The 18,449-nt window shown below is 41.3% G+C and overlaps 1 protein-coding gene across 2 annotated transcripts in view; it reads left to right on the plus strand.

The window, feature by feature from the left end:
• Positions 1–18,449, plus strand: part of LOC144667627 (C-Jun-amino-terminal kinase-interacting protein 4-like) — a 221,878-nt gene that overhangs the window by 33,418 nt on the left and 170,011 nt on the right. For both annotated transcript variants that reach the window (XM_078529101.1, XM_078529102.1), the window contains exon 2: positions 4,223–4,343. In XM_078529101.1, the coding sequence (XP_078385227.1) occupies positions 4,223–4,343 (121 nt within the window). The remainder of the gene's footprint in view (positions 1–4,222; positions 4,344–18,449) is intronic.

An 18,449-nucleotide genomic window follows, 5' to 3' on the forward strand; every position in this document is an offset into this window, starting at 1 on the left:
AGAAGGGCGTGCAAGTGGTCAGGGCTGAGAGGAGGGAACATGAAAATTGTACAACATAAAATTAAACCTCAACTTTCAGCACAGCAGATCACTGTTTTTGGATTTATAGGCTGCTTTTGCAACTAATGTTACCAGTTAAGCTGAAACAAAAGCATCTTTGTATTTTGAGCTGCATCTCAAGTTTCAATAATTTAATATTATCTCAGAAAGAAGTTCTTCTGATAGCTGATTGGCAAATGCAATGTTTGATGCCATAATAATCCATTCTGCGCTCATTTTGAAGTATGATTGGTGCATAGATGCAAATTAGACTTCTTTTTCAGTACCTCTGAAATCAGAATAGTCCAGCAGTGGGTACAATATTTTTGGCATTTTCAGATTGACATTGACCTGTTTGACATCCAAACATTTCTAGCCTGCTCTGATTTCCATTGGCTGGTGCATATACACTGTGGATCTGAAAATTCAAAGCAATATCTTTTTGCAAAGTGGTTTATAGCAGATCTATTGTAACATTAAAGAGATATATGTATACATGATTATGCTGCTAGTTTGAGATTTAGGAACTGTACTGCAGCTGTCTTCTAAATCTGATTTAATGATTCTGTGAAAATGCCTTGTTGGTAAACAGCTGTAAATGAGTTAAAAGGATAAAAAGTCTCAACTTCCTTAGCATTTTTAAAATGAGGGGAGAAGATTGTCCTTTTAATAGGGAAGAGAGCAGAACAAATGTTTTCCTTTAGGGGAATGTTATGCAGCTCTGCATCCTGCAGAAACATGGTGTGGTTTCCGTGACACGTGTTGAAATGCCAAAATCAGCCTGTGCTGGTGTATAGCTTATGTGCAGCCCACCATCAGGATTTGAATCACTATTTTAGGGGAATAAAAATGCTTATTTTACCCATTGCTCACCAGTTCAGTTTTACATTTGTTGCTTGAAACAAGATGCAATGTCAACATGAAAATCGTACAACATAAAATTAAACCTCAACTTTCAGCACAGCAGATCACTGTTTTTGGATTTATAGGCTGCCTTTGCAACAAATGCTGCCAGTTAAGCTGAAACAAAAGCATCTTTGTATTTGAGCTGCATCTCAAGTTCCAATAATTTAATATTGTGTCAGAGAGAAGTTCTTCTGATAGCTGGTTGGCAAATGCAATGTTTCATACCATAATAATCCAGTCTGCACTAAACATCCCAAGTTAATTTTCCAGTTTGATCTACAATAACTGATTGGGGAGACGGAGGCATAGTGGTACTGTCACTGGATAAGTAACCCAGGCTAATGCTCTGATGGCATTAGTTCAAATCCCACCATGGCAGCCGCTGGAATTTAAATTAAAATTGTAGTTTCAGTAATGGTGATCGTGAAACTATCATCGATTGTTGTCAAAACTCACCTGGTTCACTAATGTCCTTCAGGGAAGGAAATCTGCTCTCCTTACCTGGCCTGGCCTACAAGTGACTCCAGATCCACAACAATGTGGTTGACTCTTAATTGTCCTCTGAAGTGGCCGAGCAAGGCATTCAGATCAAGGATAATTAGGGGTGAACAACAAATGTTGGTCTTGCCAGCAATGCCCAGATCCCATGAAAGAATAAAAAAAACTCAGCTGGGCCAGAAGGAGAGGGTTACAGAGTTGATTTTTGTGTCCTTAGGCCCAGGAGGCAAAAATCAATATGATTCCAGCTACCATTTTTAGCATTTTGGGCAAATGATCTAGGAATTAAAGCATAAACTCAAGGTAGAGAGGTTGAAGGGTGTACTGGTATATTCTTTTGGTTTTTATTTATGTGTTGTTGACAAAACAGCATTTTTTTAATAATAAGGGTCATCAATCCAAGAGCAAGGAGGTAAATTTTATAAGGAAATAGTGAGAAGATGGTCTACTCTGCTGTTTTGGGTGTTTCAATAGCAAAGTAATTGAATGTATACAATGTAAATTCACCTGGATGATGCCAAGGCTGAGGGACTATTGTTACTTGGAGAGATTTGAGATACTGTTACTATTACCACTGTAGCAGGGGAGAAGGCCAAGAGGTGATTTAATGGTTTTTGAAGGGTTATGAAGGGTTTTGATATTTTGAATGGGGAGAAGAGATCCTCTGTGGTGAATGGTTATGAGTTTTTAAAGTTAAATTGCCACTGAGGAGAGAAGGTAGGGGAACTTTTTAAAAATGTATGTGTAAGATTGTTGGAGCTTGGAATGTTTTGCTATAGTGTAGCTGAGGGCAAGAATGTTGCATCTTTCAAAGGAATCAACCATAGGGACTGCAGCAAATCGGGTGGACAATAAATGCTTTGTCGGTGATGTCCAAGTGAATGAATAAAAAAAGGTAGAGAAATGCTGGAAGCTGCAGATGATATAGGGCTGTGAGGAGGGCCAGTGAACTTAGTTAACATGATGAGCTAAATGGTTTCCTTCATAGTTTTTGCAGTTTGGGGTAACATGCGTTATTAGGGCAAAGTAGAGGGAGACCTGAGTTCTTAATGTGTTACCTAGAAGTGCTTTGCTTTACCAGATTTTAAAAGGAGTTACATTAGGATGTTCCGAAAGTCAGCAACTTGTGCTTGAGAAGCAAAAAAATATATTCTTCCCCCATTGAATTTTTGCACAGAAGTGTGGATGCATTTATTTTCAAGACTTGATGTTTGGATGTTCTGTGATAAATGCAGAAGTCAGAGTGTGTGTGTGTGTGTTTGTCTTTTTGCTTATAGTAGTAAAGATCCCAGTTTTCACTTACTGGAAACTTGAATTGCTGTGTTTCTGCAGAGGTGTTTCCAAAAGCACTACCCTCCACTCCCCAGCACTCGGTGCAGTTCTGAACATGATTTTATGATGAAATGTTACCATTTGATTGCAGATTGCACTCAGTATGTGCACATAAGTTACATAAATAATGTCTTCTGGAGGTGGATAGAACATTTGCATTTCTTTCCACTTTGAATGTCTTAAGCCTAAGGCAAGGAATTAATAAAACTGTGACATGGGAGCAATTTCTATCCAATTTATTGTCCTTAAATGGGGAATAATTGAAAGGGTTTGTGTATCATTGACTACAGAGGTATGCAACACATGAGTAAATCATTTAATAATGTAGTGAAGAGCTGCAACATGTATGTACTCAAATGGAATACAGAGTTGTTCCCTCAGGAGGGAAATAGAAATGCATGCTGCTACAATGAGAATTACTACCTTCTGCCTTGAGTATCTACTGTGGGTTACTGCACCTAAATGGTGCTTCCCTAGGGGATTTGTCTGACCAAGAGCAATTTCTAAAAGCCAATTAATTGAATTAGTCAACACTGTTTATGATGGTTGGAAAATATATTTATTTTCCTTGCATGCTCCTTTTCCTATCTTTGGATAACTATTCAACTATGCAGAAGGAGACACATTTTTTGCTGGTGATCTTACGACTTAATTTATTGGCTGTTTTAATTTTTCAATTTATCAAACTGTTCAGTTGGGGATGGATTAACAGCAAGTAATACTTTGTAAGGTTAAAAGCATCCAGACATCACTGTGTGTTTCACAGTACATTCCCGGGTCATTGATGTGCCCTGCAGGACATCCAGTTTTATTGGGGAAGTACCTCCCCTTCCCTGATGACTGACCAGCAATACTAACTTGTTTGGCACAGGATCAAATCTACATACTACTAGGGCACAAAGAAAATTAAATAATGTACCTGCCTCATAAATTACTGTAAAAATCTGAGATTTATGTAGTTTCACTTCTGTTACAGGACTGATATCCAGAGGCCTGGATGAATGATTTGGAGACATGTGTTCAAATCTCACCATGGCATCTGGGGAATTTAAATTCATAAAATTAAATAATAGCTTTTTATTCCAGATTTATTAGTAATGGTGACAGTGAAACTACCAGACTGTCATTAAAAAAAATTCTGTTTCACTAATCTCCTTTAGGGAAGGAAATCTGCTGTCTTTACTCAGTCTGGCCTACATGTGACTCCAAGCCCAAAGCAATATGGTTGACTCTTAACTGTCCTCGGAAGTAGTCTAGAAAGCCACTACGTTATGTAGAGATGGGCAATAAGTGCTGGTCTTGCCAGTGACGTTCACATCTTGGGAATGAAGAATTTTTAAAAAAAAGTTTGGCTCCCCAAATTTGTCTTGCATTATCTAATTTATTGGAAATATAATATCTGTTTGTATTTAAAAATATAAACCGTGCATTTCCTCTGTTATCCTAGAAATTCATCGAGTTTGAGGATTCACAAGAGCAGGAGAAGAAGGACTTACAGATTCGTGTGGAGGTGTTGGAATCACAGACACGGCAGCTTGAACTCAAAGCAAAAAATTATGCAGATCAGAGTAAGTACACTGGTGGGGTATTGTACAATAAAGATTATCTCAGTAGGCTAGTAATCCAGACACCTGGGCCAATAGTTCAGCATAGAAACTTACAGGCATTTATTTTTTGGATTTTCAGGTTGGGGTGGGTTCAAAACAAGGACAGAATTTGTGGGAAATAACAATTCCCAACATTACCATTTGTTGTGTAGAAAAGATTATGCTGAAATAAAAACATAAAATGCTGGAAATACTCAGCAGGTCAGGCAGCAACTGTGGGGAGAGAAACAAAGTTAATGTTTCAGTTCTGTGACCATTCAGTCTGATTCTGGTGAAAGGTCACAGACCTGACACATTAACCCTGTTTCTATCTTCACAGATGCCTCCTGAATGTTCCTAGTGTTTTCTATTTTTATTTCCAATATCAGCATTCACACTATTTTACTTCTGAAATGATAATGCTGCACTTTCTGTGAAAGCTTCCTACGAAGATAACATCAGTCAGAGATCTGAGGGCTTATTAAAAATTGTGCCCCTTTTGATGGGGTCAATTAAATAGTTCTTGAAGTAAACATTACAGATGAGCTTTGTGCTCTGCCATCCTCCTCCCACTGGTATAGTTAAACAAATCTTTGTTCCTCACTAATTTCTTCAGTAATCTTTCTCTTCTGTTTGTACCTTGTCCTGTTCTGTCCTGTTCCCCCTGTGCAGTGTGAGGAGAGTTGATTCCTTGGTGTGCTATGTTTTCAAGTATCCTGCAGTATCTAGCTCAAGTGGACATTGCATTGGCATTGACAGTGAATGTTGGCTGTGGGAGGTGTGATAATGGAACTTAATCTTGGTCTTGTCGATGCCCACACTATATTTCCAGTAGTAGTCATTGAATAGTGATCAGGAAGAAGAAACTTTTGTTGACTTCTTCTCCATCCTCCTCTAACCCACTACCATTTGCTTGCCTCTGTTTAAGGTGGTGGATTGTTGGAATTTACCCTCTGTTAGTGAAATTGACAGTGTAGGAGGAGATAAAGAAATCAATTAGTTGCGATGGGTGCTTACATATTGAAGGAAATGTGGATATTTTGGTGATCTTTTAAGTGCTGCATTCCCAAATAATTTAGTGACATTGTTACCGTTTCTCTCCCTTTTCTGCCTTCCTCCCCCCTCCCCAAACAAAATAAATTCTAATGTATGGCTAAAAAAAGAGATGTTGAAGCTTTTCATCTTGTACTCATCAGGACACTTTGCAAGAATACCAATGTCAGGGGAAATCAACAATTTATACTGTATGAGAAGAAAACGCTGATTGGTTGGCAAGTGGACTCCGGTGGAGGCATTGCCATGGATAGTGCACTAATTGGTGGTGACTGACAGTTAACTGCCAAGCACTCTTTGAAATTTAAACCAGGCAGCTTGACCCTGATTGGTCAAGGCATTGCCCCGAGGAATGAATCAGCCAATAGCTGTCACTTATTTTGTTTAGATGAAACAGGGCGCAATGTGTGTACATGTTCTTTCTGTCTGGCCCTGCGTATTCATATGTGTAGCTCCCAACACACACACGTGCCACACTTCGAGCCCGATTGGTGACCTTAAATTGGCACACAGGATTGTTTAGCAAATGTTGTATAATCGCAGAATCACATCTAATGTTAGACACTTTATAGCGTTTTGCAAGTGCGGGCTGGTTGGGTACGGTCCATACCTTGCCTGTTGCGAACAGTGGAAGGGACATGCTGTTTGATATGATCCGCCAGTCTTTGGGTCGCACAGCCTAAGTACCTAGCATAACACTGGCACTGAAATTCATATACCACATTACTCATTTGTGATAGGCAGAACATCTTTTTGGCTTGTTATGGCAGGCGGATGGTAATTGTCAAATTTCCCAAATCCCAGAGGGAAACTTGAAGCAGCCACCATAACTACTTGCAATTCGTACTTATTTTGAGATGTGGGCTTTGAATTCAGTAAAAGGAAGGCCACCAAGTCTTATAGGTTTCTTACAAAGCTAAATTAAACCTTTATTAATAAAAGAAATGACTTTAAGCACATACATAGATCTACAAATTACTACTATGATAATTTAATCTAACCCCCAGTTACACTTCCGTTAAGGCAACAGTAAGATGCACAGATTTTAGGAGACCCAGGCAAAGTAACATACGATATCCTGAACAGTCGAATTCAAAGTGAGTTTTTCTCAGCTTCAGTTCCTTGTAGACAGCAGCTTGAGGCTTGGATGCTGGAGGCTTTCCACACTTGTGTTAGATCTTAGAATTTCTGCCCTTAAACACAGCCTTCTCTCCTTTATACATATTTTCCCCTTTGAATGCAAATATGCCATTGTTTCATTATATATTTGGACTTTACCTCTCTAGTAATAAAAATCTATCATAGAACCAATTTTACCAGTAATCTTTGGGAAAAATAAATACACTGTTTCTTAACTTCTCCTGGCTAGGTGAAACATTTCATCCCCTCTCTTGAATTCAGGCTGATTTATATAAAAATGTAAATGCACCCTTCACACCTCACATTCTAAAACTTTCCCCATGTTTATCTACTTAACATTTCAAACCTAGCTTACCTTCTGATACATCAAAGCCTTCAGGCCAGCTGCCTTTAATTCAATTAACTCACTCACTCACTCACTCACTCACTCACTCACTCACTCACTCACTCACTCACTCACTCACTCACTCACTCACTCACTCACTCACTCACTCACTCACTCACTCACTCACTCACTCACTCACTCACTCACTCCCCACTATTACTCTACAACAAATTCCAATAACATTATGAAAACTATATCTTTCTGACAGGCTTGATGGCAGCATCTTGGTAGTGTTGCTACTGCATTGTAGCAGTGTAAAACGGCTATCTCCACCTGTTGCTCAAATTTTTGGTTACCTTGCCCTTCCATAGTAATCTGAGGAAGACTGGGCCTTAGACCAGTCCATGAGTTTGTGTGATGTACAGCGTGAAATGATCTGATCAGGGTAGCCATTATCCTGCAGGATGCCTTTGATTTGACCTGTTTCAGCATCAAGCTTGTATGGTGAGCAAATGGCTCGAGCCCTTTTTATGAGGTTGCCGATAAGACCAATCTTGTAGCATGTGGAACTGTAAGAATCCCAACTCGTGTATTGACCAATGAAGGTTGGCTTGTGGTAGATAGTGGTAGAGAACCCCCTGACAGATTTCCCAACTAGTACACCAGAGAAAGGGAGTTCATTTGACTGCTCCATTTCAAAGGTAAATTTGAGCACCGCATGGAGCCCATTAAGACATGTAAGGAAATTATGTGCAGTTGCAGATTTAAATATAACGAACGTCTCATCCACAAAACGGAAATATGCGAGGGGCAGGAGGTTATGTGTCACTCCATCAAAGGTACGTTTCCCATGGTACTCAACAAAGATGTTTGCTGGGCTTAGAGGGGATCCCATGGCAACACCATCTATTTTGGCATACAATGGTGCCATTAAAATGGAACTCAACTGCGTGAGTTGCCGAGTTCATAAGTTCAACGGAAATTGATTCACGCAATGGTGGTGGGCCTAGATCGTCATGATACAGTGCTGCAGCGCAAAAATCTATGGCTTCTTTAAGTGGAATATTGGCAAATAGGCTAGCAATGTTAAATGAGCACATGGACACAGCATTGCTATCGATATTTAAGTCCTGTATGACCTTCCGAATCCTTCACTGTGTATGTGGAAAACTTGTTCAAAACTGGTTGTAACAATTTGCCCAACCGTTTGGCCACTTTACATTGTGCAGAACCAGTCATAGATAAATCTGTTCAAACTGATTGACTTTATAAAAGAAAGGCCACCCAGTAGCAATAACCCGTTGTGGGCGGCCAAAACAATCAGATCTTCGGCCCCTCAGATAGAGGAAGTACTGCCCTTGAGAGCTGCCAACTAACCAGATTGGTCAGCAGGTCCAGCAGCCCCAACAGTGCCAGAACTCAGCAGTGGTTGGTGCAAACAGACCCTAGGAAGAAGAGCAATGGATTCCAGACTAAGGCAAATCTTGGGCTTTTAAGGCAGGAAAGGATCAGGGACCCTAGGTAAGGGGAAAGGGGGATGTGTTTTGGAGCCCAGGCGGGGAGGCACAAAGGGAGGATATAATCTTTTGCAGGGTGTTGCCCCCTATGTATGCAGGACAGCCCCCCGCCCCGGAACTTTGTACTCCCCCTTCTTTCTTGCCTTTTAACCAGCAGCTGTGTTCAAAAAGTGGAGTTCTAACATTCAACCGCTTGTTCACACCAAATGTATTATGGCATGGGCAGCATGATATTCAGGTCAATTAGCTTGTTAACAAGCTCAATGGCCCATTAATTATTTTTTCAAAATGGCGGGCAGGCTGCTGATTTCAGCGCTCACCTGCCTACTGTATTATGGGGACTGGGTCGGGGTGGGTAGGTGGGAAGATGGTGGGCTAGCCGCCCATCGTGCTTTATGTCCCCCTTCCCCCTCACTGAAAATATGTCCGGTGTGGGGACCATATAATTCAGCCTATGAGCCAAATAGCCAAATATTATGAGTTCTGTACCAGGGGTCTTTATTCTTTATCCTTGATATTCAATTATTTATTCTCTATCCTTGATATTCAATTTTAGCTGATTAAACTCTAGCAGTACATGCACGTTTCAGGGTCCCTAAGCCTTAGCTCTTTCATCTTGTTCTTAAGATACCTGGGTGCAGTAAAGCAATTGGGATAGTATATAGGACAAACAGGAGCTCTATAGGTGAATATAGATTTCTTATCATAATTTTGGACACTTTAGGTGTGATGATGGTCTTGCATGTGTAACAAGCCAGCCAGCTGTTCAAAAGAAATCATTGGAATTTTACAAAATTAATTTTTGATCGTAGCAGTGCATTTATTCCTGACTTTTAAAACACAAACATTCTGTTTGACGTTGAAATGCATTTTTAGTTTAATAAGTTGTGGTTTAAAGAGGAAAGATAGATGTTATATGTATGATTCATTTGTTAATCAGATATTTTATGGATTTTTATTATGTATAAATCAATTAATATTTATACTTACATCTATGCAGCACCTTTCACAACCTCAGGATGTCCCAAAGTGCTTCATATCCATTGAAGTACTTTCAAAGAGCAGTCGCTGTTGTGAGGAATTTAGGGGGTTGGATGGAGCTAAGCATGGTACGCCACTAATACCTAACTTCTCTACCACCACCCTTAATTCCACAAGCATCTGACCTAAACAACAACTACTTGTGTAGTGCCTTTTTATTATAATAAAACACCTCAAAGTACTTCAGAGGTGAAAATGATCAGACACAGCCAGGGTAGGATTGGGAGTAGAGGTTGAAGGTAGGGTTGATGAGGCAGGTTTTGAGGAGAGAGAGTTAGCAAGGTCATGGGGTTTAGTGTGTTTAGAGTGTGACACAAAATAAAATTAAGACCTGTTTGAAATGTGGAAAAAAAATAGAAATCCGGCCTGGATTATCACAAAACCAGAGCAAACAAGAATACTCCATGGCCATGAACTACATACGTTTATACATATACACATTTTCTGACTCTGGTGTAGGGGATGGAATATCAAATTCTGCAGACAATACAAAAATAAGGAGAGTGATTAATTGTAAAGAAGGCTATCACGTTATTTTAGGAAGGCATAGGCAAGCTCAGATTGGAGAGATGGATGTTGAAAGAAATGTAATGCAGGGAAATGTGAGGTTGTGCATTTTAGGAAGAATAGGAAAAGAAATATGCACTAAATGGTCAAACTTTAGAAGAACAAGACTTCTCCACAGTGTTAGCTTTGCCTTAAGTGATAGCATTCTTGCTTCTGAGGCAGAGACTTTCAGCACGTGATCTAGGTTGTGGAGCACTGAGTGAAGTGCGGTGCTTCAGATGAGATGCTGAACCAAAGCTATGTCTACCCTCTGAACAGGCTAATCAACATCACAGATTATCTGGTTATTTATTGCTGTTTGCAGGAGCTTGCTGTGCTCATATTGTCTGTTGCATTTCCTACATTACAACAGTGACAACACTTCAAAACAACAGATAAATAGGGTAAACCAATAGATAAATATGGGAAATCCCATTTTCTCTCAATGGCACGTTGGTGACTTGAGGTACAAATTTCAAGCCACCAAGAGGATGATCCAGAGATTAGATGGTGGAAAACCCTTTCAGAAACCATGTGGAAGCTTAATTCATCACAATTTTTGAAAGGAAATTGAAAAATATTTGGTAAAAAGAAGAAATGGGATTAAATGGAAAGCTCTTTCAGAGAACAGGTGCAGTGGGCTGATTGCTTCCTGTGCTGTAACACTCAGTGATTCTACATTTCTGTATTACATGTGCATGAGATTTTTACCATCTGAAGCTATTTTCTTCAAGCCGGTAACAGTGGATAATTTAAGCAGCTGTATTCTGACACTCCCAACTGTAAGTGTGAACTGTAACCATAACAACTCATTAAATAGATGCAGAAAAGCTTCTGATTTTGCTTTGGCAGAAGAATCACAAACAAAGCTGAATCATAGACTCACTGTTAGCCATGGTTCAGTTGGTAGCCCTCTTGCCCCTGAGTCACAAGGTTCCAGGTTCAAGTCCCAATCTAGGGCTTGAGCACAAAAGTCAAGGCTGATGTTCCAGTGCAGTCATAAGGGAGTGCTGCACTGTCAGAGGTGCTGGCTTTTGGATGAGACGTTAAATCAAGGTAGCATCTGACTCCCTGGGTGGCTGTTCAGAGATCCGCTGGCACTATTTTGAAGAAGAGCAGGGGATTTTTCCCTGGCATCCTGGCCAAAATTTATCCCTCAATCAACATCACAATAGAACAGATTTTTGGTCATTATCCCATTGCCGTGTATGGGAGCTTGCAGTGTGCAAATTGGCTGCTGTGTTTTCCTATGTTGTAAAAGAAACTACACTTCAATGGCTGTAAACCACTTGGAGGCATTAGGTGGTCATGACAAGTGTTATATAAATGCAAGGCTGTGTTTCTTCATACAGCACATAAGGAGTCAATTTGGCTCAAGTGCCTGTGCTGGCGTAGTCCCACTCCTCTGTTTTTCTTTCTAGATATATATTAATTCCTTTCTGAAAATTACTATTGAATGTGCTTCCAACACCTTTCAGGAAGAAGCTCGTTGGGCTGCACTGAATTAAGAAATTTCTCCCCACTGGTTCCTTTACCAATTACCTTAAATCTGTGTCCCCCTGGTTACCAAGTCTCCTGTTAGTGGAAAGAGTTTCTTTTTATTTACTCTTGTCAAAACTCTCCATAATTTTCAACCCATCTATTAAATCTCCACTAACCATCTCTGCTAAAGATGTTAAGAGATTGGGGCAAAGGCAGATATATGGAGTTAGGTCGAGAACAACAACAATCTCATTGAGTGGCAGAACAGGCTCAAGGGGCTAAATGGCTGACTTCTGTTCCTATATTCCTGCTGTAGGGAGAACAACCTTGACTTCTTCAGTCTCTTCACATAACTAAAGGCCCTCATCCTTGGTATCAGTCCAGTCAATCTCTGCACCCACTCCAAGAGCTTAACATCCTTCCTAAAGTGCAACACCCATAATTGGACACAGTGCCAACTGATGCCTCACTAGTAATTCATAGGAGTTTAGCGCAACTTTTCATGTTTTTGTATTCTGTGCCTCTATTTATAAAAGCAAGAATCCCTAAAGCTTTTTAAACAATTGGCACAATATAACAATTTTCCTCAGGTTTATACTTAATATTTGTAAGCATCCTACCTAATGCCCTGGAAAGCATGTTGCCACTTTTTTAGCCTTCTGCTACTTTTATACTACTCTGCCATACTTGTTAAAACTATCACTTTGGAAGTCAGGTTCATTTTAAATTGAACAAATGTGAGAAGCACTCCTGGGTTTTTAGTTTCCCCTCTGGTGCTTTACTACTCAGCTGTGCTTTGAGCGTTTTCTCCCTCCATTCTTCCCATAATGTGACAGCCTTCAGTCACCAAGCCCCAATATCCTGGAACTCTTCCACACATCTAAGCTTTCCAGCAGGGATCACTGTACAGTAGTCCGCTGCTGAGCCCAGCCCAACTTTTCTAATCTCAGCACACAGAAGTCAGTTGTAGTATCCCAAAAAATTTGCCAGCTGAGATAAGAATATTTGGCACAACCAGGGACTGAACCTGGGATCTTCCTGATCTGTATACAATTCAGGATGCTGCCATGTAGTGGATTAACTGGCTGACCTGTTAGACAGTCTTTGTGTATAAAATGTGAGTTATTATTCCCAGCTGTGTTATGCCCTTTTCAGTAAAATTACTACATAAAAGATCAAGTTTTCAAATGTAACAATTAGTTTCTCTACTAGCCTATGTTTTGCATGGTAGTATAATCTTGCCATATCCTGGGGAAAACTTGGTAAAATTTGAGGAAAATCTGTTTTGCAAGGTTTATAATGAGAGAAAATGGAGAATATATTTTGACATCTTTCTGTATGCAAAGGATTAAACTATTTCCTCTCTTGTGTGTTGAGCTGTCATGTGTTTCTTCCTGGAGACAAGATGTTATGTTGCTCTTGTGTCTTGGAGACATCTAATAGTGAACTGTGACTACACTTTCTCAAGAATTAAAAATAAAGACAGAAAATGCTGGAAATATTCAACAAGTCTGGCAGCATCTGTGGAGAGAGGAACAGGTTATCGACCTGAAATGTTAACTCTGTTTCACCCTCCACAGATGCTGTCAGACCTGCTCAGTATTTCCAGCATTTTCCATCTCTATTTCAGATTTGTAGCATTTGCAGTATTTTTCTCTCAAGAATTAGGTTGTTCTGTTAGTGTCCCTGATAGTTTTGTTACAATGCTTCTCAGGAATTACATTGCTCAAGACCCAAGCTTGTGCCAGCAGGTCGCAGTAATCAACAACCCCAAAGGAAACTTGCAGTGTTTGTTTTGGTTGGGGCTAGGAAGGTCCAATTTTTTAAATAAGTTTCTCTTTGTTAGCAGATCCAGCGACTATGGATTGGGGTTACTTTTTTTTCACATAATGATTGCAATATTCTACCCTTCTTTCACATAGCCCAACTTTAATTCATTTTTAGTTAAGCTCCGGAAGACAAAATTAAGTTTTTTTTCCTAACAGCTGTTTAAGTGAAATGATTCCAAGGCTATATAAAAAGAAATAATTCAGTGATTGATACAAAAACTGATGGTTATTTACATGCTAACAAACGTGATCATACCAATGGTGTATGCATGTCGGCTCCAGTTTAGGTAGGCCCAAGTTGTTGAGGAACTTTGGGCTCACTTAAAAAGCAGAATTTTAGCCCCAAATTGTTTCAACATAAAGGAACCATGAATGAATGAATGTAATCTGATGCTGTGCTGAACTAATACAAAATGTTGACTTGCAACATTTTTCAGCTTCACTTAGAGGAGGATATCTAGTAGCACAGACAGTCCACCCAAACTGGCTTCCCTATTACTAACTGGACAAGACAAATTTTCTCTGATCAGCTGCATATTGGGAGCCCACTGGTACACGTTTGGCTCTTCAACAATGTAAAAGCGCATTGGGGACTCCGAATCGAAGTCACTTCAAATATTGCTGAACTTAAACTAAGCTGATTTATACTTAAAAACTAGAAAGTTTGCACCTTGATCTGTCTGGTTTAACTACTTTTTTTTTGTAATCATAGGTAAAAAAAAAATAGTTTGTCAAATTCAATAATAATGATCAAATAAATTGGAAAGGTTTTAATTAAATGCAAATTAAGTATTAGTGTTAAAATGTTAAAAAACAGCCTGCAAATATCAAGTTGTTATAGTTTAGCACGCTGGTTTCTAAATATCTCAACATGTGATTTACATTTGTAATTGGAAGTAGAAATTCACTTTTGTATTCTTACATAAGCAGCTGAGAATGGCAACTTCTTGTTCCTGTTCATTTACAACTTGGAAAAATGGGGTTAGGCGTCACATAATGTAATGCTGCAATGGTGAGCCTATTGCTTTTTTCAAAGAATGTTTTGGCACAACTCCACCGTGCTATGTGGAATAGCAAGCCCTGTTGATGCCTGTTGTCATCCACGTGTTACTGCATAGTCGAGGGTAAACACTTCCTTATAGGGCGGAAATGTTGCTGGACTGGTTTTGTGCACTTCAGTTTGATCTTGGAAGATATTTGATATTAAAATTTGCCTGGAATTAAGCTGGCATCTGTTCCCTTGCTGTGTGGTGAGACTACGCAAAGTAGAATCATAAAATAGTTACAGCACAGAAGGAGTTCATTCGGGCTGTTTTTATGACAGCTTTCTGCAAGATCAATTCAGCTATCCTCACTCCCCCATTCTTTACCCATAGCCCTGCAATTTTTTCCTCAAGTTTTTTTTTTGAAAAATATACTTTATTCATAAAATATTTGGAAGAACGTTCCAAACCATTTTAAAATCACCATCACAAAAGTACAATCAGGTTCAACTTTTACAACGTGTATCACGAGGTACATCAATACTATCAATGAATATTACAATCATTTGCAGACATTCATTTTGAGCTGTACAGCCCGAGGGGCTCAAAACAGTTCCCACTCCCTCGGTGCACTGTGGCAGAAAGGTCTTAGACAGCGACCCTTCCCCATTGCACCTTTGCGGCGGCTGCCCCAAGCTTTAGTGTGTCCCTCAGCACGTAGTCCTGGACTTTGGAAAGTGCCAGTCTGCAACACTCGGTTGGGGACAACTTTTTGCGCTGGAAGACCAGCAAGTTTCGGGCAGACCAAAGAGCGTCTTTCACCGAGTTGATGATCCTCCAGCTGCAGTTGACGTTTGTCTCGGTGTGTGTCCCTGGGAACAGTCCGTAGAGCACAGAGTCCTGTGTCACAGAACTGTTCGGGATGAACCTCGAGAGAAACCACTGCATCTCTCTCCAGACCTTCTTTGCAAAGGCACAATCCACAAGGAGGTGAACAACGGTCTCGTCCCCACCACAGCCGCCTCGAGGGCAACGTGCAGAATGGGTGAGACTCCTGGCGTGTAGGAAGGATCTGACAGGGAGGGCCTTTCTCACCACCAGCCAAGCTACGTCTTGGTGCTTGTTGGAAAGTTCTGGCGATGAGGCATTCTGCCAAATGACTTTGACAGTCTGCTCGGTGAACCATCCCACAGGATCCACCCTCTCCTTTCCCCGCAGGGCCTATAAGACGTTACATGCCGACCACTGCCTGATGGACTTGTGGTCAAAGGCGTTTCTCTGCATAAATTTTTCCACGAGGGACAGGTGGTATGGCACGGTCCAACTACTTGGAGCGTTCCGCGGCAGTGTGGCCAGACCCATCCTTCGCAACACCGGGGACAGGTAGAACCTCAGCACGTAGTGACACTTGGTGTTTGCGTACCGAGGGTCTACGCACAGCTTGATGCAGCCGCACACAAAGGTGGCCATCAGTATGAGGGCGATGTTGGGCACGTTTTTTCCTCCTTCATCTAGAGGCTTGTACATCGCGTCCCTGCGGACACGATCCATTTTCGACCCCCAGATAAAGCAAAAGATGGCTCAGGTGATCGCCATCGCGCAGGAGTCTGGAATAGGCCAGACCTGCGCTACGTACAGCAACAGCGAGAGCGCCTCACACCTGATGACCAGGTTCTTACCCACAATGGAGAGGGAGCGTCGCTCCCACATGCCCAGTTTTCTTTTCACCATAGACACTCGCTCCTTCCAGTTTCTAACGCATGCCCCGGTCCCTCCGAACCATATCCCCAGCACCTTCAGGCCGTCAGCCCTGACGGTGAAGGGGACAAAGGATCGGTCAGCCCAGTTCCCAAAGAACATGACCTCGCTCTTCTCACGATTTACCTTGGCACCCGAGGCCAGTTCGAACTGGTCGCAGATGTGTATCAGTCTGTGCACCGACAGCGGATCCGAGCAGAAGACGGCGACATCGTCCATGTACAGGGAGGCTTTGACCTGAGTGCCTCCACTGCCTGGGCTCGTCACTCTTCTTATGCCCGGATCCTTCCTGATGGACTCAGCAAAGGGTTCTATGCAACACACAAACAGGACAGGGGAGAGAGGGCAGCCTTGCCTGACTCCAGATTTAATCGGAAAGCTATCTGATTCCCACCCATTGATTGAGACTGCGCTACTGATGTTTGTGTAGAGCAGTTGGATCCAATTGCGAATTCCCTCCCCAAACCCCATTTTGGAGAGCACATCCACCATGTAGGTGTGCGATATTCTGTCAAAGGCCTTCTCCTGATCCAGGCTGATGAGGCAGGTGTCCACACCCCTGTCCTGCACATAGGCAATCGTATCCCTGAGCAGCGCGAGGCTGTCAGAGATCTTCCTGCCCGGTACAGTGCAGGCCTGGTCAGGATGGATCACCAATTCCAGAGCGGACTTGACCCGATTAGCGATGACCTTGGACAGAATCTTATAGTCCACGTTCAACAGTGAAATGGGTCGCCAATTTCTAATTTCCTCCCTTTCCCTCTTGTGCTTGTAGATGAGGGTGATGATGTCTTTCCTCATGGATTCTGACATGCTGCCGGCCAGAAGCATACTCTCGTACACTTCTAGCAGGTCTGGGCCAATCCAGTCCCACAGAGCCGAATAGAACTCCGCCGGCAAGCCATTGCTTCCGGGAGTTTTACTCTTCTCGAAGGACTCAAGAGTCTTAGTCAGTTCGTCAGGAGTTAGCGGTTTGTCCAGGCCCTCCCGTGTACTGTCATCTAAGATCTCTGTGATATCCAGTTCCCTTTTGAAAGCCATGATGGAATCTGCCTCCACTGCACTGTCAGGCAGTGCATTCCAGACCCTAAACAACTCATTATGTAAAAAAGGTTTTTCCATATGTCGCCATTGGTTCTTTAGCCAATCACCTGAAATCAGTATACTCTCATCCTTGACTCTTCCACCAATGGGAACAGCTTCTCTACCTACTATGTTTGGACCCATCATGATTTTGAACACTTCTATATAAAATCGCCTTCAGCAACCTCTTCTCTAAGGAGAACAATCCCTGCTTCTCCAATCTATCCATGTAATTGAAGGCCGTCATTCATGGAACCATTCTCATAACTTTAACAAAAGCAAAACACTGTAGATGCTGAAAATCTGAAATAAAAACAGAAAATGTTTGAACTACTCAGCAGATCTGGCAACATCTGTGGAGGGAGAAACAGAGCTGATGTTTCAGGTCGAGGACCTTTCTTCAGAACGCCATAATTTCCTTGTTTTGTATTCTATGTCTCTATTTATAAAGCTCTGGATCTCATATGCCTTTTGAACCACTTTGTCAACCTGCCCTGCCATCTTCATGATTCGTGCGCGTTTACCCCCAGGTCCCCCTGTTCTTGCACCCCATTTAATCTGTACCCTTTATATTTCCTCTCCTTGTTCTTCCTATCCTAATGTATTACTTCACTCTTTGTTGCATGAAACTTCATCTGCCACTCCAGTCTACCTTGTGTCCTTTTGAAATCAAATAGCTACCATCCACATAGTTCACAATACTTCCAAGTTTTATGGTCATCAGCAAATTTTAAAATTGTGCCCTGTGCACCCTAGTCTAAGTCATAAATATACATATCAAGAAAAGTTGTGGTCCTAGTACTCACTCCTGGGGAATCTTGCTGTATACCTACCTCCAGTCCAAAAAATAGCTGTTCACCACTTCTCTCGGTTTCCTGTCACTGAGCCAATTTCACACCCAAGCTCCCACTTTCCCTTTGATTCCATGGAGTTCAACTTTGACAAGTCAGTTGGAGGTGTCAGCTGTGGCTCAGTCCATAGCATCCTCGCCTTTGAATCAGAGGTTTGTGGGTTCATGTCCCACTCCCGGAAACCAAGAACTGTGATTGTACTCAAAAGAGTTGCAATCTGTGACTGTTGATAACTCGAAAGAATTTTTTGACAAGTCAATTGTGGCACTTTAGTTGGAAGCCCATATGCACCACATCAACTACATTACCCTCATCAACTCTCTCTCTTACCTAAGTAAAAACATTTGTTCAGGTTAGCTAAACATGATTTGTCTTCAGCAAATCAGTGCTGGATTTCCTTTATTAACCCACATTTGTTCAAGTAACTGCATTTTATTCCAGATTATTATTTCAAAACACTCTCCCACCACTGAGGTTAAA

Source organism: Cetorhinus maximus, chromosome 24 (genome assembly GCF_964194155.1).
Source record: "Cetorhinus maximus chromosome 24, sCetMax3.hap1.1, whole genome shotgun sequence".
Taxonomy (NCBI): Eukaryota; Metazoa; Chordata; class Chondrichthyes; order Lamniformes; family Cetorhinidae; genus Cetorhinus; species Cetorhinus maximus.